Here is a 24,326-nt window from a genome sequence, read left to right as displayed (position 1 = left end):
TGCACGCGAATGGTTTCTTGAGAGAGAAATAATAAATAATATGCAAACTTCAGATGCTGCGTAGAAGAGAGGACGGTGTGAGGATTCCCTCCAAAAGGAGAGAGGAAGAGAACCCAGGTGCAGGCGTGATGAACTCAAAACTTTTATTAACAAGACTTCCAAACAAAAGACCCACGAGGGGGTAAAACAAGACAATGACTAAGACTAAAACTGACAATGACTAAGACTAAAACTAACAGGACTTGACTAAACAAAGACAGGAGCAAGACTTGGATATAAACAATAGAACCATAAACTTGACAAATACTCTTGACTTATAATCACACAGGTAAGTACAGGTTTTAGGCCTAGTCCACACGGACACGGGTATATTTATAACCGGAGTTTTCCCTAAAAAAAAATCCCGTCCACACATGCTCGGTTTAAATTAAATATCCATCCACACGATAAAGCAAAAGCACGCTATCAGGCGCTGTCAAGAGCATGCCACACCAGCAGGCGGGGATATAACCCAAATCGTGTTCCGCAATATAGTGAGATAACTGAGCATATATCTGTATACATGTTAGAAGCCCAGTTAGCACAGTTATTATTAGCAAGATGCGTTCGCCATTGCACAGAATCCTCAACAAAGCAGTCAGCGGCGCACAATCTTGACGTCAAACACAGTGGATAACGGCGCACACTCTGACGTCGCAAGGCAAAACCCCCAGTTTTACTCTCTACACGACACCACTGTAACCGGGGTTTCTTAAAAAGCTCACCCTGGCCGGGGTTTTCAAATATGCTCGGTTTCAGTGCCCTGATACGGCGGTTTCGTGTGGACGAACGGCCGAACCGCGTGAAAAAACTCACGGTTATAAAAATACCCGTGTCCGTGTGGACTAGGCCTTAAACAAAACGAATCAGCACAAGACAGCAAACACAAGGGAATTAAATAGGGGAGCAAATCAAGAGGGGAACAGGTGACATGAATCAAACAATAATGGGATAATTAATGAGGAAACAAGGGGGCGGGGTCAGGAGACAAGACAAAAAGCACATGGCTTAAATAAACAAGGCCAGTGCTTTCACACAAAACATGGGCCTGTCATGATCCTGCCTCATGACTAATACTAAAACAAGGACAAGAGGGCAGAATCATGACAGGCGGGACTTTCAACAGGTCTTCCGGGACCATCAGATGCCGGCTAATCATGGCAGTGTGAATGAACAAAAAATCTAAGGATTCCGGAAAAATCCAGGATGCATTTTCCGTGTATTTTCCGGAATGTCTTTGTGAAAAGGGCTTATGTTAAGACTGCATCTGAATACTAGTGTCTTCTGTGCCCATGTGCTCTCCTGTTGCATTGTCTTGACCTCTTTTGTTTCCTGATTAATCTTTCATTTATTAGTTTATACCTTGATCTGTTTCCCTTTTGGTACTCTCTTCTGTTTCTTGCCTATATATTGCCCTTGCGTTTGATTTCCTGTGTTGGATTGTTATTGAGTTTACTGAATAAGGTCTAGCCAAGTGAAGTGTTATGGTTCTGTTTCCCCCTTCATTGTTTTTTGTTTTATCCTAGTTTTTATTGCTGAAATTTGGGCCTTTCTGTTTAAAGTTTCATTTTGGGTTTCACTTTTATTTATTAAAGTTCTCTGTACCCGGGTTCTGCTCACGTTAACCATGAGAGCAGCAGCATTCCAGGCAGCATTCCAGAAACAGAGGCCGCAGCAGTCTTTCCTTTAATCACTTTGGTGTTGTTATTTGTAGAAGTGCTCGTGGGAATTAAAGTTGTTTTATTATTTTAATGAGCTGCGGATTTATACAGTACACACTGCTTATTGTTTGGTCATCCATTTTAGATTAACCTGCTTCTGTATGTTATGTAAAAAGCGTAATGTAGTTTTGTAGTTGTTGTTCCTGTCGTCAGGAGTTTCTCAACACAATGTTTACTTCACTGGATTACTAAAATACAGGTAAAACTTTTAATTTGTATATATAATATTACATTTTCAATGGCTTCTTTCACGTGTCTGTACAGGGGGAATTGGTACCAATGACCATAATTGATTTTTTCTAAAATGAATAGGCTTTTCCTACTTTTAGAATTTTTTAGCTATCAGTTGAGACATAGGCTAAGCCATCATAGCAGGATCCATTTTGGAATGTGAGTAAACAACATTCAGAGAGAAAAACAATGTGTAGTATCTACTATACTGATTCTGAAAGTTGTTTAATTCACTTATATTTTAACAGATTCATGTATTTTAGCTACTGTGTTTAGTTTAGTTTAGTTCAAGGTTCTTTTGAATAAGTGTGGTAAAATTTGTTCACATCTCATTATCTGGTATTAGAGTTTTTAAAGTTTATTGGTAAAATGCTCAATATGATAATAAACTGTTATGAGTAACTTATGACTATGTAACTGCTGTAAATAAGCTATGCATTTGAGACAATAAACACACAATACGTCTGTAGCTTGTTTTGGGCCATATTCCATTAGAACCAATAAAATTCCCAATAAAACCAATAAACCAGAATCTTCTGTAATGGTTTTATTGTTTTTTTCAGCAGGGTATTGTGAGCAATTTGAAATTTTGTGTCTGAACTGGGTAAATGGGGCTGTTTATACCTGATATTAAGAGTCTGTTTACAACTAGTATTAAGATGCATTTTGTTTGATCGTATCAGAAGTGGATGACACTAAATACAGGTATAAACCAGATGTAAAACATTTTGAGCTCATCTACTTTCGACCACATTTAAAGGTAGTCAAAAACGCATTTGACCGGATTGCTTTTGTGGTGTAAACACACATGGTTAAATGCGCTTTGAACAGCCACGAAAGAACGTGTACTTTCCGTCTACTTTCCTTCTATTTATCTAATGTGATGTATCAACCACAATGTTTTTACACCAGACCTGACTTCTAGCATGAACACACAGTGTACAGCACTATTTTTAGGCTTTCATTGATAAAACTGAAGCAGCTTTGTTCCCGTCTTTCATTTTTGTTTAATTTCGCGAGCGTTTGAAAGTTATGCGAGTTTTTTTCATAAATTGCTCTAAATGTAAAAGTTAAAACTTGTACATATATGTACAAAACTCTGTGCAGCATGTTTACTAACACCACAAGCAGTAACTTTGACATAATATTATTAACTGGCTCTAACTGTGGGTTTACACCAAATGCGAGTGCATTACATACAAAGTCAATGCAAAGACGCGATCAGACGCGTTCTCGCGTGGGGCAATGCGAATGACGCGATATGGGCGGCGCGTTTGCCGTGAAAACACGCGCCCAAATTGAAAATATTCAACTTGAGCGAAAAATTTGCATGACACGAAGTTAAATCCCGCGCATAATCTAGAGCGAGCAACGTGATGCGATTGCACGCTTCGCGTTTGGTGTAAACCCACAGTAAGATTCATCACAACCTTTCTATTCAACTAGTTTCCTTGACCATTACGCCTTCCAGGTCAGCCAGAAACCTGGGAGTGGTTAGTTGTTGATTAGCTTAGCTTCACAGATCATGTTGCCAGCACCACCTGCTCTTGTAGCATTTATCCTTTACAAAATTAGGAAAATTAGACCTTTCCTATCTGAGCATGTTACACAAGCCATAGTCCAGGTGTTATGACTCGTAAAATGAGGAGGAAGCAAATGCAGGAAATCAATGAATGTTTATTTACAATTTGGTAATGAAATGGTGAATGACAGAGCTGATTAATATCCAGAGTCTTTGCAATGGTGAACGAAGGACTACGGTGGCGAATGAAGTGTTGGTAGGTGAAGACGGTGTTGTTGTGATGATGGTCCAATGGTGATAACCAGTAACAGACCGGAACATTCACACGAAGACAACACAAACACTAATCCAACACAGGACCAGAACACGGTAATCCAACGGGCACAGCGTGAACATGAAGAGAGGATCTGACAACAAACACAGAGAGCGGAGGGTAGATATAGCTGAGTAGTGATGAGGATCAGCTGGAGCGAGACAATCAACACACAGGTGGCAGGAATGAACCTAACAAGCACATGGAACAAACACGAGTAAAAACACAACACATGACACGGAGGAAACAATGGATTTCCTACCGTGACACCAGGCTCTTGTCTTGTCCAGACTGTACTATTGCAATGTGCTACTGGCCGGACTCACAGCCTGCACAACCAAACCCCTACAGATGATCCAGAATGGATCAAGAGTGGTCTTTAATGAGCCAAAGAGGGCATACATCACTCCTCTCTTTGTCAGGTTACATTGGCTTCCTATAGTAACTTGCATCAAATTTAAATCTCCTGGCCTTTAAAACCACCATTGAGTCAGGACCTCTTTACCTTCACTGACTTATACAGACTTATGTACCCTCTAGATCCCTGAGCTCTGCCAACGAGTGACGTTTTGTTGTGGTGCCATTCCAAAAAGGGAACAAATCACTATCATGTATCTTTCCTGAATCTATTCCAAATCTATGGAATGGTCTGCTGGTTGCGACAAGATTCTTCTGATTTTGTAGTCATCTTTAAGAATTGGCTAAAATCCCATCTTTTCCGCCAACACCTCACTTACTAATACAGAGGTTAATATCTTTTCTGTCCTTAAAGGGACAGTAAGTAGGATTTAAATTTTTTTTAGTCCAAATCAATGTCTTTATTCATAAATATGTCCTCGTTGTGGTTCCGCCATATTGATAAACTAGCAAAGAGAGACAAAAAGCACTAGCCTGCCAAAGTGTTTCCACAATGCATGCGTTTTCATATAGAACATGTGAACCAGCTGAAACCGACAAGGAGATCAGTGAATACACAAGCACTGTAAAAAAATTTGCTGTAATTATGCAGCTGGTTACCAGTAACTTACTGTAAAAGATAAAGACTGAAAATGTTTCATGTTCATTTAACTTTGAACAAACTGTTGCCAGTAAATAACATAAATGTAAAATCTACAGTAAGTTACTTTCAGCTAGTTGCCAGTATTACTGTAATTTCTACAGAATGTTTTTACAGTGTACCGTAGTTGCAACACGCATTTGGAAAAGCGAGGCGCTAGAGAGCACTATTTGTTTGAATGCAAAATACAATTTCTCCACAAGATGGGGGAAAATCCTGCAAAAAACGAAAAGCAGAGAACTCGCTCACCCCTTTAGTATTTAGGGCAGAAGCAGTTGGAAGTCGACAAAAGTGACGGATTAAAATACAAGGTGTAAACGTGATGTGTTTCTCTTGTCCACTTGTGATCCAAATTTTAAACACCAAGAATTTGATACAGATCCATTTTAAAAGAGTTTAAAGTACATCAGGAAATCTGGAATGATCTGATTCTACTTTTGCTTTTATTTAACAAAGTGTTTGTGTGATTTAGTGCTGCTGTCTGTGATATTATTGATGGGGTGAAATTTGTACTGGTCATTAATGTTGACTGACAGTTGAGACAGAGAGAGATTTGAGAGAGAATTGTATTTCTAAGACGATACAAAACTCACTTGGTTTGATCAACATCTGCTTTCAGATAATAAAATGGCCTTTAGAGTGAGTCTGTCTGAAGACTATGACAATAAAAAGGACAAGAGGTGAGTGAAGTTTAAGTATTTTCATGCTTTAACTATTTCATGTAAATAAACAATAAATTAATAGCATGTTGTTGTTTTTTATTTTTAATCAATCGGTCTCACATAGCAATGTGTCTCTGATGAGAAACCAACCAATGGATTTTAAACAACACTGCATGGAGGAAAACTCCTCTGATGAGCCCAAGTAAGTTATTATGGTTCACAGGCATAATGCGTGACAGAAAGACCTCTCTGTTTATTCTCTTATTGTTTACTTTTCAAAGGTTAAGAGTTCAGAATGGGTGTTGTCAGGATCCCATCTGGACTCTTTCTTGTCATAGTTTCTAGCTTCTTGAGACAGGGTTCTGGCAGTGCCATGTTTTGTCAAAGCATGTGGCTTTGTTTATCAGGCCATGTGCTTTGCTTGTCTCGTCTATCACCCCACCCCCTCGTCTCCTCGTTAATCACCTCATTATTGCTTGATTCATGTCACCTGTTCCCCTCTTGATTTGCTCCCCTATTTAATGCCCTTGTGTTTGCTGTCCTGTGCTCGTTCGTTTTGTGCTTACGCTGTCTGTTAATACTTGTTAGATCTATTATTCAGTCAAGTAAGTGTAGTTCATTGTCAAGTCGTGTTAAGTCAAGCCTGTTTAGTGTTTTGTTTGCATAGTGTGTTTTGCCCCCTCGAGGGTTTTGTTTTCTTGTTTCTGTTTTAATAAAAGTTTCTGTTAAACTCTCTGCGCCTGGGTTCGTTTCCTGTTCCTGACAGGGTGTACAGTAATGTTGAGCTCAAGGGTTTCAGGCCTAATCTCTAGGTTCTGAAATACTTAAAAAAACATTTCTGTTCTATTGAAAAACTTCAAACCGCAGGATCAGTGCATTTTAGTTTTGCTCAGTCTTGTACTTCAGCCCATCTTTTAAATGAAGCAATAATTTAGGTCTACTAAACGGTTAAATTCAGAGTCAGTTAAGAAAGACATCCATTTAAGGGGCTCAGATGCAAAAGCCTCTGAAAACCCCACCTCCATCAGAAATGAGATAATGATATTAACAGATTGCTCTCTAAACATATTAAATGTTCATCAATTACTTTCGCTTCAAATTTGCTTAATCCTGGCCTCGGGTCATTCAAAAATGTTGTTGGCTAAATCTATTCAGTCTGGTAAAAAAATGCTCATTTACAAGAATATGAAAAAATCCAGGTAATTTACTCACCACCATGTCATCCAAACTTTTGATGTCTTTCTTTTTTCAGTTAAGAAGAAATTATGTTTTTTTTTTAGGAAAACATTCCAGGATTTTTCTCATTTTAATGGACTATAATGGACCAACACTTAACAGTTTTAATAAAGTTTAAAATTGCAGTTGCAAAGGAAACGGTCTCAAACAAGGCATAAGGGTCTTATCCAGTGAAACGACTGTCATGTTTGGGAAGAAAAAAATTCACTTAAACCAAAACCTATCGTCTTCCTATGTGACGCATCAACGCGACCTCACGTAACACGTCATTGCGTCAAGAGGTCACGGATGACGTATGCAAAACTATACCCTAGTGTTTACAAGTGCGGAAAAAGAGGACTGTTCAGACGTTGTTGTATATCGAATGATACTAATTAATGTCTTTGTGTCAGTTTAGTGTTTAAAATGGTTTCATATATGTAACATGTTACCTTTCGACATCATTACGCAATTACGTGAGGTCGCGCTGGTTTAAAAGTGCATATTTTTTATTTATCGTTTCACTAGATAAGACCCTTATGCCTCGTTTGAGATCGTTTAGAATCCTTTAAAACTTCCATTTTAAACTGCATTAAAACTGTTAAGTATTGGGGTCCATTAAAGTCCATTAAAATGAGAAAAACCCTGGAATGTTTTCCTCAAAAACACAACTTGTTCTGTTTTCACCATGCTGTGGTTAAATTTAGAGCAGTGTAAGATTCATGTTTGATTCAAAGTTTGATTGCTGTTTTGTTTTAGTCTGTGTGAGAAAAAATATCCTGCACCCTGCAGTTGTGTGTCTATGAAGAGTGATCTATCAATGGATCTACAAGCAAATTTCAGTAGGGGAGACTCTTCTGCTGATCTGAGGTATTGCTTAGTTGTTAATTTAATAAATATTATGTTAACTATTTATTAACTGTATTGCATACATTAAATAATGTAAATACGCAATTAAAGTAAATGTGTTGAATTACAGTCAAAAACAGGCTGGACCCGAATCATGTAATGCACAAAAGATGGAATACATTTTAAAGGTATTTTTGTGTAATGTCTTAACCCATCAGCCCTTTGTTAGTGACTTTTGAGCAATAATAAAAACTCCTCCTTTTATCTTTTGAATTGTTTTACCCACATACTAGCACTAGTATGTGCTTTACTGAGTTACATTTATGATATAACTCAGACATGTCTATTAATGCTTTTGGCTGGTCTTTTTATAAAATAAATTAATAATACAAATACATTGCCTTTGTGTATTGGAATTTTCATTCTCTCTGTTATTAAATAAAGCTTCACTGTTTTATTGTTCACTGTGATATCAGGAAGTTGAGCACAAAATCATCTCTGTAATAAAGAATGAGTTAAACAGTTTTAAGAGACTGCTGAGTCCAGATTATCCAGAATGCTCCAAGAGAGAGGATGATGATGATGATAGGAGTCACAGCAGAGTCAAAGAGATGATTCTGAAAATCACAGTGCACATCTTGAGAAAGATTAACCAGACAGACCTCGCCAACACACTACAGTCCAGTAAGAAATCTGGATCATTACACTACATATTATGTGTACTAAAATCATTGTAAAAACATTCATGATTCACATAAAATTTCTAAAACATTAATCACTTCCAAAATTAAAAACTAATTTTAACAAATAATATCTTTTAGGTTGCTTTAATGCAACATTGTGTGGAATGAAGTGAAAGTGAGTGTCTAAGCTTTCTGTGGATGTCGAAACACTAAAAATCTAAAATGATGTTGAACTAAGCAGTAGGCTACTGTAGACTTCATTCTTATGAACTGCTATAATCTTAGTTAACATTTCGCCTGTTTTTGATATGTAAAAACCAAATAAATACAATATTACAAGTACCTACTGTATAACGATTCTCTGTGTGACTGCATCATTAGTTAGATGAGATTCATCCTTCAGGTCGATAGATGTAAACCATAGGTTTGGACGAATGCATTGAAATATGCATTTGGGCGTCAGCATTTTGAACGGTATTTTGTCAGTGCACAGTGGTGACCTCCCTCGTGCAGATTCTTTATAGCAGGGATGTGGGCAATTCTGGTCCTGGAGGGCCACAGTCCTGCAGAGTCTAGCTACAACCATAATCAAGCACAACTGAAAAATCTAATCAAAGTTTTCAGTATCACTTGCAAATGAAGTTCAGGTGTGCTTGATTAGGGTTGGAGCTAAACTCTGCAGGACTGTGGCCCTCCAGGACCAGATTTGCCCACCTCTGCTTCAGAGCCTTAGCCTGATGAACCTGCAGCAATGCCATAACATGCAGGGCTGAAGCTGCCTCCCCACAAGCCCGGTAAGCAGCCGCGGTCAGACCGAATGATTGCTTACAAGCCCGTGAGGGGAGAGTAGGCTGGTCCCGCCAGGAGGAAGCGACACCAGCCAGACACAACTGCATCGCGACAGGCGCTTCACTGACGGGATACCAGTATACCCCCTGACAGCTCCACCTTGAGAGAGGTGAGGGGGGAGGGCTGATATGACAGATTCCAGGCGGAAAACAGGGTTTTCCACGACTGTGTCAACTCCTCATGCACCTCTGGAAAAAAAGCACAGGGTGTGAGGACTGAGAAGCCCAAGCACCCCCGAAGTACCAGTTGTCAAGGCGGGACAGTTTGGGTGGGGGAGGTTCAGTTCACTCCAAGCCGACCGCCGTCGCCAGCGAGCATGGCTGCCATCTCGGGGTCGACTGCAGACTCAGCAAACCTATCCGAAGGAGGACGCGGATCTGGATCGGCGTCCGAGGTTGACAGCCACCCCTCCGATGTTACGGTGGACAACGTCTTGGGTGGAGGCCCGACAGAGGGCAAGGATGCCCGTAAAACACGGGTCGCTTGTCTCCTTTGGAACCTCCACTAATGATGGATCAGGCCGCTGATGGCCACTGGACTTACCAGTGGACCGGTTCAGCACCGTTATACGGAGGTCATCCTTCGCAAGCTTCATTGCTGCACCCTTAGCAGCACTTGGCTTGGAAGGCAGGACCCGTTCCCGGAGAAACAACACCCGTCTCCTCAAATCCAATATAGACATGCCCTCGCAGATGGAGCATGAACTATCGCGAAACTTTGCCTCAGCATGCTGGAGCCCCGGACACAAGAGAGTTGAAAAATATTCAACTTTGGGTGAAAAACTCAATGTCAGTTCTCACACGGCTGTCCAATCATCATAAAAGTTAAAAAAAATGTTTTTAAAGTTTTCATGTGCACAACCCCTTATTCTCGTGTCATCGCCTTTAATTTTGTCACTCTCCCTTTTTCTCTTCCTCTCCTCCGACAAAACCTTTGCCTTCTTGGGTTTCGTTGCTGCTTCGGCCATGATAACAACATACACCCACGTGGCAGCACAAACAAATGTTAGTTAGGCTCTTACGTCCGAACTTGACGAAATGGGAGTGGGGGCAGAAGTGAGGTATGCCGTAAAGCAGTCAAATTTTGTAGTTCTTTCTGTGCCCGCACCCCAAAGTTCCGTAGTGGCAGTAAAAGCGATACACACTAGGGATGCACCGAATCCAGATTTTTTAGGTTCGGCCGAATCCCGAATCCACCGTTTAAGATTCGGCCGAATCCGAAACCGAATACCGAATCCTACTCGCATCCTTATCCTAACACAGTAAAACACATTAATGAAGTAAACAACGTCCACAGCAGTGTATTTTTCATTTTATTTAATTTTAACTGTACATTATGCCAGGATGACCAGTTGGAAAAACTATTTTGACAATTACCATAAGCCTATGCATAATGAAAGCGATGCGTTGCGACACGCTCGTTTTTCCAATAAGCAAGCAGCTCCGCGCTGAAAACTATATTTAACTTTGAGTGAGAAGCTCCGCTCGTCAATGTCAGTTTTCACACGGCCATCCAATTACAGTGGAGGAGGGGCGGGACATTACCACAGCAACCAACCGGCTCACAGCTGAAGCATCACAGCTACCAAGCGCTCGGCTGAAAAACAGCTGGCATTTGGCGTCCTCAAGGCGTTTTCAGCCGTGTTTAAAAGTTTTGGTGTGTCCAGCCCCTAAGGCTCACTGAAAGAAAAAGCTCATCTCCACGTCAGCACCCGATGTGTCTAATCAACGGCCGCGTGACGTCGACCAGCGTAGCGCAAGCCAAGGGTTCGGTTCGGTGGGAAAAAAATCTAGGATTCGGCGGAACCCGAACCCCGTCAAAAAGCCCAGTATTCAGCCGAATCCGAATCCGAATCCTGGATTCGGTGCATCCCTAATACAGACCTCGTCAGGCTATTGCATACATGTCATTCCACCTATTGTAAGTCAATGTACCATCACAAGGTTCTTGGAAATATATTATGAAGGTTGAAAAACTACATAGTGTTGCTTTAAGTTTGGGCCATGTAGAGTTTAGGTGTTATGTCACTTTAAGTTACCAGCATCCCTGGTGATGTCACTAGAATGCGATAGGCGAGTCCACACTGGATCTAATGTGATCTGGCGCGAATAATAATAAACAAGTAGTTCTGAGTTACACTGGACTCGAGTGTGTTACAGGCCACAAAATCTGTTTGTTTATGTTGTTGCCGCTGAAACTGTCTATATCTGGACTTGTAAATAACAAAAGTGGTGATTCTGCTTAATTTTCTTTTTCAGAATTGATGCCTGTGTATCAACAAAAACTTAAATCCAGATTAAAGGAGAAATTTCAGAGAATTCATGAAGGAATCTCCAGTCACGGTGACTCAATACATTTGAATGATATTTACACAGAACTCTACATCACAGAGGGAGGGAGTGGAGAGGTAAATAATGAACATGAGGTTAGACAGATTGAGACATTGTCCAGGAGACCAGAGACACAACAAAGACCAATCAAATGCTGTGAAATATTTAAAGACTTACATGGACAAGACAAACCCATTAGAACTGTGCTGACTAAAGGAGTTGCTGGTATTGGAAAAACAGTCTCTGTGCAGAAGTTCATTGTGGACTGGGCTGAAGGAAAAGAAAATCAAGATGTTAATTTCATATTTCCACTTCCTTTCAGGGAACTGAATTTGAAACATTTGATCAAGAAAAATATCAGTCTTGTTGAACTTCTAAATTGTTTTTACGAAGAAACAAAAAAGCTTAAGTTAACAGATTTGAATATTTACAAAGTCATCTTTATATTTGATGGTCTTGATGAGTGTCGACTAAATCTAAATTTCCATGACAATCAAAGATTGTCAGATGTAAAAGAACGTGCCTCAGTGGATGTGCTGCTGACAAACCTCATCCAGGGGAATCTACTTCCTTCTGCTCTCCTCTGGATAACCTCTCGACCAGCAGCAGCCAATCAGATCCCTCCTGAGTTTGTAGATCAAGTCACAGAGGTGCGAGGCTTTAATGATTCTCAGAAGGAGGAGTATTTCAGCAAGAGAATAAGTGATCAGAGCCTTGGTGATAGAATCATCACACATATCAAATCATCAAGAAGCCTGTACATCATGTGTCACATACCAGTCTTCTGTTGGATTTCAGCCACTGTTCTAGAGAGAATGTTGGGTGAAGCAGAGAATGCAGAGATCCCCAAGACTCTTACACAAATGTTTACGCACTTCCTGATCTTTCAGACCAAGCTAAAGACTCAAAGGTATGATGGGAAACATGAAATAGATTTTCATCAGATTAGAAAGAGCATTTGGTCACTAGGAAAGTTGGCTTATGAGCAACTTGAAAAAGGGAACCTGATCTTCTATGAGGAGGACCTGAGAGAATGTGGCATTGATGTCAGAGAAGTGTCAGTGTATTCAGGAGTTTGTACTCAGATCTTCAGAGAGGAGTCTGGACTGCAGCTTGGGAAGGTCTACAGCTTTGTACATCTGAGCATCCAGGAGTTTCTAGCTGCTCTATTTAAGATGCTCTCCATTTCTAAACAAAAAGCAAGACTTCGAAATGTGCTCAGGTTTTCTATGACTGATTTACTGAAGAAAGAAGTGGACAAGTCCTTACAGAGTGAGAATGGACAGTGGGATCTTTTCCTCAGATTTCTTCTGGGTCTCACACTAGAGTCTAATCAGATTCTCTTACAAGGCCTCCAGAGAAAGACAGTAAGCAGCTCTCATAACAGTCAGGAAACAGTTGCTTACATTAAAAAGAAAATCATGGAAAATATATACTCAGAGAAATCCATCAACTTGTTTCACTGTCTGAATGAAATGAATGATCGAACTTTAGTGCAGGAAGTCCAAACATATGTGAGCAAAAAAGGTGTCCGTCGTCTCTCTGGAGTCAAACTATCTCGTGCTCAGTGGTCGGCTCTGGTGTTTGTGATACTGAACTCTGAAGAAGAGCTGGATGAGTTTAGACTGAGTAAATACCATCCATCCGAAAAATGTCTTCTGAGTTTGCTGCCAGTTGTCAAAGCATCTAGAAAAGCTGAGTGAGTATTTGACAGTGTCAAATATATTTCCACTATTATATACGACAGTGATTTTCAGCAAAGTTTTAAGAGGTCATTTTTTAAAGGTGCTTTTTACTGATACATATAGTCATGGATCACTATACTTGAAAGTTACTGGTAGGTGTGTTGGATCAGGGCTGCAAAGTTGATCTCTACTATACTGACCTTGAATCTATTGCAGGAAAATCATGAGAGCAGAAACAAGCCCATGTAAAGCCTGTCTTTCAGTTTGACAAACTAATAAACACTGTTAGTAAATTAAAAAGGGGCAGATGCAAGCACTTCACATATTACTTACTGAATTACATAATTCACACACTGACATACACATATTCAACAAGTCCAACTTAAAAGGGTGGTTCACTTTCGTTAAAGCGTTGTTGTGATGATATTATCACCAAAACGATTAAGTTCAATAAAGTTACTGCGTTGTTGTTGCAATCACACCAATGTAGCTCAAGAGATTGGTGACCCCGACGGAGAACAACTAACTTACTGTACAATTCAGGCAAATGCTGTATCTCTAAAGCTGCCGGAGTTTTGGGAGCAACAAGTGACTGTGTGGTTTGCCCAAGGTGAGGCTAGTTTGCCTTATGGGAAAAAACAGCGATTGACATGAAATGCTATTATGTTGTTGCCGCTCTTGGCAGTGACACAGCCACACAAGCCATCCGCATCCTGGAAAATCCCTCAACCAAGGATAAATACACTATGCTGAAGGTGTATCTGCTAAAGACTTTAAGTTTATCAAAAACTGACAGACCACATCGCTTGCTCTCGCTGCCGGGCCTCAGAGATTCCCAACCATCCGAGTTGATGGATTACATTACATGCTAACATGTGTGAGCATAAACAGTGTTTTCTGTTTAAACAGTTGTTCTTACAAGAAATAACGCAACTGGCACATGAATATCATACAGCATACCATCCCACAAGTGTATGGCACCTGACTCAATAATTGCATCTGTATGTCCCATAATGAGGGCTTCAGCATGGCATTTAAATGAATGATCAGCCTCTACTGTATGTCATTCAGCTGATAATGGTGATAATGGCTCATAAATTATATTTTTTACGCCCGCTTACTGAATTTTCCATTCTCACCAAAAAGTTGGCAGTAGTTCAAGCAGAGTTTGATAACATGGAAAAACTGGGCATAGTGCAGAGCCCACAAAGCCCAAGCCGACAGTGGCTACCACCCATGTGGGGATTATCGTCAACTTAATGACATCAACACGCCTGACCAATATGCATTTTCACACATTCAAGACTTTTCACCCCACCTGGCAGGAAAAACTGTTTTCTCAAAAGTGGATCTTATTCAGGTATACCATCAGGTGCCATCAAAAAACAGCAGAAATAACACCTTTTGGCTTTTTCAAATTTTTGATGATGCCCTTTGGCCTGAAAAATGCAGCACAAACATTTGAGCGCATGATGGACTCAATCTTACAAGACCAATCTTACAAGATTCTTATTCGTGTACTTGGATGACATTTTAGTTGTGCCACCAGACCAGAGCACCTGGCTCATCTGCGATTGGTGTTCGGCTGTCTCTGGTTAATAATTAACCCTGCCAAGTGTCAATTCGGCCTAACTGCAATTTTTACAAGCATTGGGGCACATGCAACCATGGTCTCTCATCCGATTTCAGGTGGCCCCATTGCAATCACTACCGATGCCTCAGACTGTGCTGTTGGCACATGACCCTATCAGCTAGTAGGCAGTGTTTGGCATCACCTTGCATTTTCAGTCGGCAGCTGCGCCCAAATGAGCAGAAGTACAGCGCATTTGACAGAGAATTGCTCACGTTATACCTTGTACAAGTGAGATTGGATTCTTATACAAGTGCATGCTCCAAGCTAGCTGGTGTTGCAGTGTTGGTGAATGCGTTGTGTAGGGGCAAATGCAACCACTTCACATATCACTGACTGACGTACCTAATTCACACACCAATATACACACACACATATTCAACACCTTAAGAAGGCGGTTCACATAAGTTAGAGTATTCAACATGTCCATCTTAAGTGGGTGGTTCACTTTTGTTGAGTGTTATTGTGGTGATATTATTACCGTTTTGTAAGTTCAATAAAGTTACAACGTTGTTGCAATCACAGCAATGTCTCTGTGCTTATCTAATAGCTCAAGAGATACACTTTCATCTTATCATTTAATGATCTGGAGAAAGTGTTACATGCTTTTCCACACGTCTTTATTAAGCTTTATATACTCACTCCAAGTTATTTCCCTGTTTATATTGTGCTTCACCACTCTGTTAGATCCCAAAACCAACTTTTTAATGATGTTTCACTGTCATGCTTAAAAAGTTACTCTACTTGACCAATAGAGAAACCTATTTGACTGCTGTTTGGTTTACATGTTATTTGTAGTATATACTACAGAATGTGTTTTACATTTTAAATTTTTTGTTGAATTGTGAATTATTATTTATTTAAATAGATGATAGTGTCCCATAATCTCCAGTTGCCAAATTTGTCTAGAGTCTAGAGTAATTTCTCATTCTCAAAGCAACATCTTTATTGTGCAAAGCTCTCTCTACCTTGATTGGTGGTTAGACTGGGCTTGTTATAAGTTGGGATTTGTCTAAATGGGTATCTCACATACATGCATCAATGCAGTAATTGTCATTGGTGTAAAGAGAGCTTGCTGATCTAAAGGATCAGCCTTAGACATACAGTGTTTTCCACAGTATTGACACACCAGTAAACCATTAGTTTTTATATTACAATAACTAAACTGATTTAAGATAAGGTTCTAATGACATTGGGTACATCATTCAAAAACGAATGTCTCAAATTCTTTTAACAGAAGTCATTTGTCTTTTTTATTTTTCTTTGAAGACTGTGTGACTGTAATATTACAGAGAAGGGTTGTGCTGCTCTGGCTTTAGCTTTTAGATCAAACCCCTCACACCTGAGAGAACTGAATCTGAACAACAATAAACTAGGAGACTTAGGAATGAAGCTGCTCGCTGCTGGCCTGGAGGATCCACAATGTCAACTGGAAAAATTACAGTGAGTTGTTTCTTTAATTAAGTTTGACAAAACAATATTCAAATCTTCTAGAGCAAACCCCCCCCCCCCCAAAAAAAGGGCAGTTTTTTAATTATTTTTCATTATTATTATTTATTTATTTTGACTCATTCGAAAAGGGATAGGTACATGCCCTAGGCTTGTATCCCCAATCCTATCCCCAAACTTTCACTTATTCTCCTCACATATCTGGATTAAATTGTAGGCACTACACAGGTCAACCTTACTGAAGACTTCCTAGTCATTGAAGACTTCTGATGACTCCATAGCTGCCTCATAGTTCCAAAGCACTGGGAGTGAGGGGAAGTGGATAGTACTGGATAACGAAACTTGACAGTGATTTTATTCAGTACAAAATAATTAAACGTAGAGTAGGAGGCCCCCATCCTTCTTTGCTATATAGATATTGGAAGCAGCAAAGGGAAGTGGAGTGATGAATGTGTCCATGCTAGTGGGTTGCCATTGGCGAGTGAGGGACTGCAAGCAAGGCTGAATGATCATGTGCATTCTTTCATGTGTTGTAAACACTGACAGAAAGTTGAATTAATCTTTTAATACCAATGGTGTTATCATAAACACCCAATTCCAGCTCAGAGGCGGACAGAGTACACAGCTTCAGTACTTGAGTAAAAGTACAGTTACCCCTTGCTAAATTTTACTCAAGTAAAAGTACTGCAGTCAGATGTCTACTTAAGTAAAAGTACTTGTTTTTAAAAGTACTTGAGTATCGAGAGTACAAGAGTACATTTTCTAAATGTTGCATTACTACTGCCACAGTGCACGCTGAACCATGTGAGATGATTGACAGCTGTACAGCGAATGATAGAGCTCTGAGGTCAAATCTGATGCAAATCAGGAAGAGGACTCACATCTCGCTCCGTTCGCTGTTTGAGCTCTTCAGATAGCATAATTCAGTAGATAATGAATAGAAATCTTATTCTGTATGACTAAATATTTTACTAACATGTGATAATTAATCATTATTTCCCCAAATATGTTCACCATTGTACTAATAGCCCTGGCAGATTCTGTATATTTTATGTATTTAAACACAAATAAACCGAAGAAGAGGAGAATAAAAGTTTTACGGATGATGATTTCTATTCAAAATAACGAGCGTTACAGATTCATTATTTTGGACTCCTGGCATAAATTAAGAAATTAATGTTACTGCAAACCAGTTTAATAATAAACAGTAGACAAATGTCGAAGCTGGAGTCTTAAACCTGTCTTGTGATGCTGAGTTTGTCCAGATCAAGTAAGGATGTGATGTTTTGATGAGTAATTCATTTTGAACAATAGTAATCCGGGTTCACCAGTGATTCCTGCTGCTGAAGTTTTGTTTTGGTAAACACAGCAAACACTTGAAAAGAAAACTATCATTAAGTTGTTCAGAAAATTTAAATAGTCTGGCGAGGTGGGGCCACGGGTTGACACATTCCCAGAATGGGCCTGCTGCGTCTTCATCCATTGTTTTGTCAGTGGTTTTGTCTCTTTTCTAAATCTGACCATAGTTACTTTGGTGGAAAGCTGAAGGTGATTGCTGATAGGCTGTCCCAATCAGTTGCGCCTGCACAATCCAATCACGTTTAAGAGAGGGAAACAACAAATTGAGGGTTTCTGAGATTTTTATTTTTTCTGTTTTTTTAAGAAAAAAAAAGAAGTACTCACAGTTATGGATAGAAATGTAGTGGAGTAAAGAGTAAAATATTTGCCTCTCAAATGTACTTGAGTAAAGTCATGAGTACTCCAAAAAAAATGATACTCGAGTAAAGTACAGATCCCTCAAAATTGTACTTAAGTACTGTACTCAAGTAAATTTACTCCGTTACTGTCCGGCTCTGTTCCAGCTACAGAACAAGATTTAGCTTCTGAAGATAGGTTGTTAACTAAACAGGTTTATTCCATCTGCTGCTTGATGTAAGAGTTATGAACAGGATGGATGGAAGGATCAGTGTTTCCCAATCACTGGAGGCACACCAAAACTATACATTTTCCAACTCTTACTATTTAAACACACCTGAATCCACTCAACAAGGAATCATAGGACAGCCACTTTGATTCAAAGAATAGCAACTTGAATACTTTGACAAAAAAGTAAAAGTGGCATCAGATGGGCCAGAATGACTGTGTGCATGCGTGCGTGCGTGCGTGTGCACTTAAACACTTGAACGACCAGTCATTGAAAATACTGATTTAAATTATACAATTCTAAAGTACAAAAAGCCTTGTGGTGAAATAAATCAGTTTTGTCTTTTTTATTTTTTGCAGGCTGTGTGACTGTAATATTACAGAGGAAGGCTTTGCTGCTCTGGCTTCAGCTTTGAGATCAAACCCATCACACCTGAGAGAACTGAATTTGAGCCGTAATAAACCAGGAGACTCAGGAGTGAAGCTGCTCTCTGCTGTACTAAAGGATCAACACTGTAAACTGGAGAAACTATGGTGTGTGTTATTACCATTTAATAGCTTTGACATGTAAGGTAAACACTGATAGGATAGAATATGATCCATTTCTTCACAGCCTAGGCTAGTCACATTCGAAGGTTGTGACCAAAAGTAAATTTTTCATTATATTCCCTACAGCCTTTTCAGTTGTGATATTACAGAGGAAGGTTGTGCTGCTCTGGCTTCAGCTCTGAGATCAAACCCCTCACATCTGAGAGAACTGGATCTGCGCTTTAATAAACCAGGAGACTCAGGAGTGAAGATGATCTCTGATGTACTAAAGAATCCACATTGTAAACTAAAGAAACTAAAGTGAGTATTATTATTTTGGAATATTTTTTACATCTAAGAAAACTCTGATGTTTTTCAAGATGAATAAAGCAAAAACTAAAATTTTTACAACATAGCTGGTCAATGAGAAAAAGCAATCAGAACAGACTTACCATGATATTCTCAGCTCAAGATGAAGACGAATTATCTGACACAGCATTAGTGGGTAAAGTTCTGCTATCTGCTAACTTGTGTGTGGTAAGCACAGGATGGGGTGGATGCAGAAATGGCACATGTGCTATCTCGGGTGAGCTGCCTTTGTATCTGGGATTAGGATATGCTGCTAAAGCCCCACTCTGCCCCAGTGCCCTACTTCCCAAAGGGCATGAGGAGCTGCCGAAGTCGTGGAAGGCACCCCTCTTGGACTGTTCACTCTTCGCTGGCTCTTCCATCCTTAGCTCCCTTGGCGGTGTGAAGTCTAGGGGATGTCAAAATTTTTCAGGTGGAATTTGCAGTTGCGATACATCTATCACGATACAAACAGCCACCACTTGAAGAGGTCAACCAATGCTTCCTCACAAATTTTTTATTACCAAAACATGTCATGCTGTAAAAACATTAAACTTTAAAATACAACTCTGTCCACCCTCCACACACAAAATAAAACAAGATTTGAATTGCCATGGCAAACATAGCCATCTGGTTTACCTGCTCTTAAGCTGGTACCTGCATGTAGATTGTATGGCATGATGTCACTGTTGAGGGTAAGTTTCTGGACAGCATGACCTAATCAGAAGAGTCCTTAGGGGCGCATACAGATGAAATCTTCTTAGGCTGCTCTCCAGTCCCTCTTTGGACCTCTCAGTGGTCCTTTCAGGTCTACAAAGAGCCTCATTTGAGCCCCAAGGAAAGCCATTTCTCAGTGAGAACCTATCCTAATAGCACTCACCTTCATCAAGACGGTGTCTTTTGTGGGGGACCGACAGGTGCTGTCCATTACCAACAAGTGCCTCAAGTTTGGCATGGGTGATTCTTATGTTAAGTTAAGTGTGTTTATAAATCTCATTTCTTGTTGGAGCACCCACATCTTACGCCACATCGATTGCCAGTTTTGAGGAGCTATTTTTTATTTTTTTATTTATTTGTTTATGTTTCTTCAGCTGTCTCATGTGTTCATTCTCTGCAGGTTGTGGGAATGTAATTTTGGAGAGGAAGGCTGTGCTGCTCTGGCTTCAGCTTTGATATCAAACCCATCACACCTGAGAGAACTGAATCTGAACAATAATAAACCAGGAGATTCAGGAGTGAAGCTGCTCTCTACTCTGCTAGGGAATCCACTTTGTAAACTAGAGATTTTAGGGTGAGTGTTTTAAAATGAACTGAAGGTTGATTCAGTGTGGGATGTTTCACTCAATTTTTACTACAGTTTTAATGTCAATAGGCCTATCATTGAAATCCTGAAAATTACATTCCAAGGTTCAACATTTCAGCTTGTCTGGAATGATTAATTTTACTTGCCAATATCTGGCTTTATATGTGATGCAGTAAAGTCATGTTCTGTTATAGGATGCTGTAAATAACTGAACTGTATGTGGAAGCAACCATAATAAAATACAGGACTGACAGACATAGTCTTCTGCTTTGTAAACATGACCTAAAGCCTGGTATATGCTACAGTACATGACTTTTGCTCAGATTTGCTCCAGATGTTTGCGGTCTTAATATTATCTCTATTATTTACATATAAATTTGATGAGGTTGCATTTAATGGCTTTTGCGTCTGAACTCCTCAATTGATCTTCGATATCCAGAAAACATGTATGCTGAAAAAATTTATATTAAATGCACTGTAAATCGCTTTGGATAAAGGTGTCTGCCAAATGCATACATACACCTTTAAATATATGTAGCCTTTGTCCTTTAGGCTTTAGTCAAAATATAGTAATGTGCATTTGTTGTATTTTTGCTACACAAGCCACAGCTCTGGGCATGTGCTGCTTAGCTCCCACTGTAGAATGGGTCAAACATGGTAGATTCAGTGAGTAAAGGGCTTTTCACACCTGAAATTGTTAACCCTGGTTTATTCTAAACCACAGGTTAATGGAATCCTGGGTTTTCCATTTCACGTCTCACACTGTTCATTCTTAATCAGGGGTTAAGAGATTACCCTGGGTATTCATAATCTGACGTTTCACACGGTGCATTCCTAAACCCTGGGTTAAAATTTTATTTGCATATTTGTTGTATCAACAGTCATGATTGGATAAAAAGCGACTCAAACTGACCGCGTCACTGACAGAACAGGGGTCAACGTAAATCTCAAATTTTTACTTAAATTCAGGTATTTTCAGTACACATATGGTGATATGAGGTACATGTACTTCAGTTTCTGATTGGCTGTCTGTTGCTAAGCATCAAGTCATAACATTCTTACTGTACGTTCACACCGCCGCCGACTTGAGCTTCCAAAGAAGCTCAAGGCGCCCGGTCAAAGACACTTGTCAAAAAGTACGGGGAAGCTTGTTGACGCTTTGGCCGCTCTCAAGTCTGTTTTCTCTGAATTAATGTTTGGTAGGAATAAAAGTTTACATTGTATGTTTCTCTGGAATCAGCCAGCGAAGAACGTCTAGACTATATTCGGAATGGTTGCTGGCGTTTTGCCGCTGCTGTTGCGTCATAGCTCATTACCATAAAGTTGAGCTTCTTTCAACTTTCTGATTAACGCTCTAGTCTCTCAAAACGCCCAAAAAATGCTTTGCCATTGGATTTGACGCTCCTTCCAGCTAAAGAAGCCAGCTTCCATTGTAAATGAATGACTTCCAGTAAATTTGGAAGTTCAAGTCGGCAGCGGTATGAACGTAACCCTGCTTTGTTTCACACTGCAAGCATTTGGCACTGCATTGCACTGCTTCGGAGCAGGGTTTCATAACCCCAGGTTAATTTTAGGGATAACCCTGCTTGTAAATTACAAGTGTGAAATGCTCCTTAACCCAGGGTTAAAAGCGGGGTTTAGAACGAAGATAACCTTTGGTTAAGCGCAGTGTGAAAAGCTCTTAAATGTGTTTTTGTGTATTTATGTTTATTCATGTTCTTCATTACCTGCAGGCTGTGGGAATGTAATTTTGGAGAGGAAGGCTGTGTTGCTCTGGCTTCAGCTCTTGGATCAAACCCTTCACACGTGAAAGAACTGAATCTGAGCTTTAACAAACCAGGAGATTTAGGAGTGAAGCTGCTCTCTGATCTACTCAAGGATCCCTGCTGTAAACTGGAGAAACTATGGTGTGTGTAATATTATCCATTAATCAATGGAAATGTTTTTTGAAACGGATAATTTCTGACATATTGCTTGCAGCTTTTTTACTGCAATTTAGTGTTTTTTATATGATCTTGCAATGTGTCAAATTTCATATAAACATAACATCACAGTGTTATGTTTTCCCATTGAATTTGCCCTTTGTCTTTCTACAGGCTGTGTGACTGCAGTATTACAGAGGAAGGTTGTGCTGCTCTGGCTTCAGCTCTGAGATCAAACCCCTCACACCTGAGGGAATTAGATCTACGCTTTAATAAACTAGGAGACTCGGAAGAGAAACTGCTTTCTGATCTACGGAGGGATCCGGACTGTAAACTGGAGAAATTAGAGTAAGCTATTAATTTAATGCTTTTATTTTTTTGACCATGAATTGAACAATAACATCTGTGATTATGCCTGATCTTTTCTCCTACATTTTTCAGTATTTACAGTGTTTAACAGTCACACATTCATAATGGAACCTTCAAGAGCTTCAGCTGGTAAACCAAAACAGACACTTATTGACCTGAACAAGAATCTAAACTGAATAAACACTGTTATTAATCCAGCAGATTTATAAGTGAATGATATGTTTTATAAATACGCACAGTTTGAAACTTAATATATTATATTATATACACTCTACAAACAAACGGTGCTGTGTAGTACCAAAAGTGGTTCTTTGCTCGTGGTCATGGAGGAGCCATTTTTGGTGCCATGTAGCACCGGTGAAGCACCAGTAAAGCACCCGTGTAGAACCATATAGTGCTATGTAGAACCATATGTGGTGCTATATGGCCCCTGTGTGGTTCTACACGGGTGCTTTGCGGGTGCTTCACCGGTGCTGTGTGGCACTGGAGGTGGTTCTTCTGTGATTGCGAGCAGAGAACCACTTTTGGTGCTATATAGCACCGTTTGTTTGTTGAGTGTTTGTAGTCAGAGAAAAGTAACTGTAAATAATATTAATGTGAAAAATGTAGCTAAACTTTGCAAAACAGTGGCCCTCCAGGACCAGGAATGCCCACCCCTCTTCTAGGGGGTCCGCAGAAAATTTCAGAGAAATAAAAAAAAGTTTATTTATTAATTTATCTCCAATTTCTTGCTACATACAGATTAACAAAATGTTAATCATATTTGGGGGTCCTTGACATCATAACGTTTAAAACCCCTGGTATAGATAACTTTCAATGCTTAAACATAATCCTCATGCTCAATTGTACCAAAAAAAAACAGACCATAACATTGGATGCACACTCCATGGGTGGCATTTTAAACAAAAAGCTACATTTTTATTAGTCCAAGGTCTCACTCTCAGTGTCTTCTTCTGGTTTATTATAACAATTTTGCAGAGATTCAGTGTCTAAATAGTTTTTTTATTATTTTCTTTAAAGCAGTAATTTTCCACACATAATTAGTTCCAAATTTATACAAGAGTAATGGACCACTGCGGCTTTCTTCTTTGTCTGTATTGTATGTACAGTATGTTAGACTGGGATTTTTCTAGTTTATTAGTTTTAATGTGATCTTGTTCCAGGCCACCAATATTTCCATGCCAGCATGTATAATGTTATACTGACTACAATACTTGTGTAAGCTCTTTCCACAACATCTTTAGCACATAAAAGCAGTGGTGTAGTGCAGGGTATACGCAGGTATACGGAGTATACCCACCTCTTTATTTGATGGCTGGGGGTATACCCACTTCTACTGGGGGCATACATTAAGAGTATACCCACTTCTACTGGGGGCATAAATTAAGAGTATACCCACTTCTCCAGACACCACTACACCACTGCATAAAAGCATTATGTTGCCTTTTAATAAATGTGTTAATTCATAGTCTGAGATATTTCTTTTTCTTAAGAACTTGTCTTCAAAAGCTTGTCTGTTGATGTCTGTTTAGAGGCTTTCTTGTGTGCCAGCTTCAGAAGAGGATCCTTTAGGGACGACGGCCATGCAAACCGACTTTTGGCAGTGTGCGGCGTATGGTCTGAGCACTGACAATCTAACCTTTCGCTTCTGCAAAATAAAAGAATAAAACAATTCTGCACCTGACGCACAACACAAGT

The 24,326-nt window shown here is 39.7% G+C and overlaps 1 protein-coding gene across 1 annotated transcript; it reads left to right on the top strand.

Moving 5' to 3' along the window:
• The first annotated feature begins 1,751 nt into the window (after window positions 1-1,751).
• LOC129444700 (NLR family CARD domain-containing protein 3-like) lies at window positions 1,752-22,889 on the top strand. The gene is made up of 14 exons (XM_073864738.1): window positions 1,752-1,959; window positions 5,503-5,563; window positions 5,670-5,747; window positions 7,520-7,630; window positions 7,740-7,797; window positions 8,086-8,293; window positions 11,400-13,170; window positions 16,056-16,229; window positions 18,519-18,692; window positions 18,834-19,007; window positions 20,152-20,325; window positions 22,071-22,244; window positions 22,434-22,607; window positions 22,701-22,889. The coding sequence occupies exons 2-14, from the start codon at window positions 5,511-5,513 to the stop codon at window positions 22,714-22,716; spliced, it is 3,339 nt and encodes a 1,112-aa protein (XP_073720839.1). The 5' UTR covers window positions 1,752-1,959; window positions 5,503-5,510; the 3' UTR covers window positions 22,717-22,889.
• The last annotated feature ends 1,437 nt before the right edge of the window (window positions 22,890-24,326 follow it).

This window comes from Misgurnus anguillicaudatus, chromosome 3 (genome assembly GCF_027580225.2).
Source record: "Misgurnus anguillicaudatus chromosome 3, ASM2758022v2, whole genome shotgun sequence".
Lineage (NCBI taxonomy): Eukaryota > Metazoa > Chordata > Actinopteri > Cypriniformes > Cobitidae > Misgurnus > Misgurnus anguillicaudatus.
This window is presented reverse-complemented; position numbering and strand designations above follow the sequence as displayed.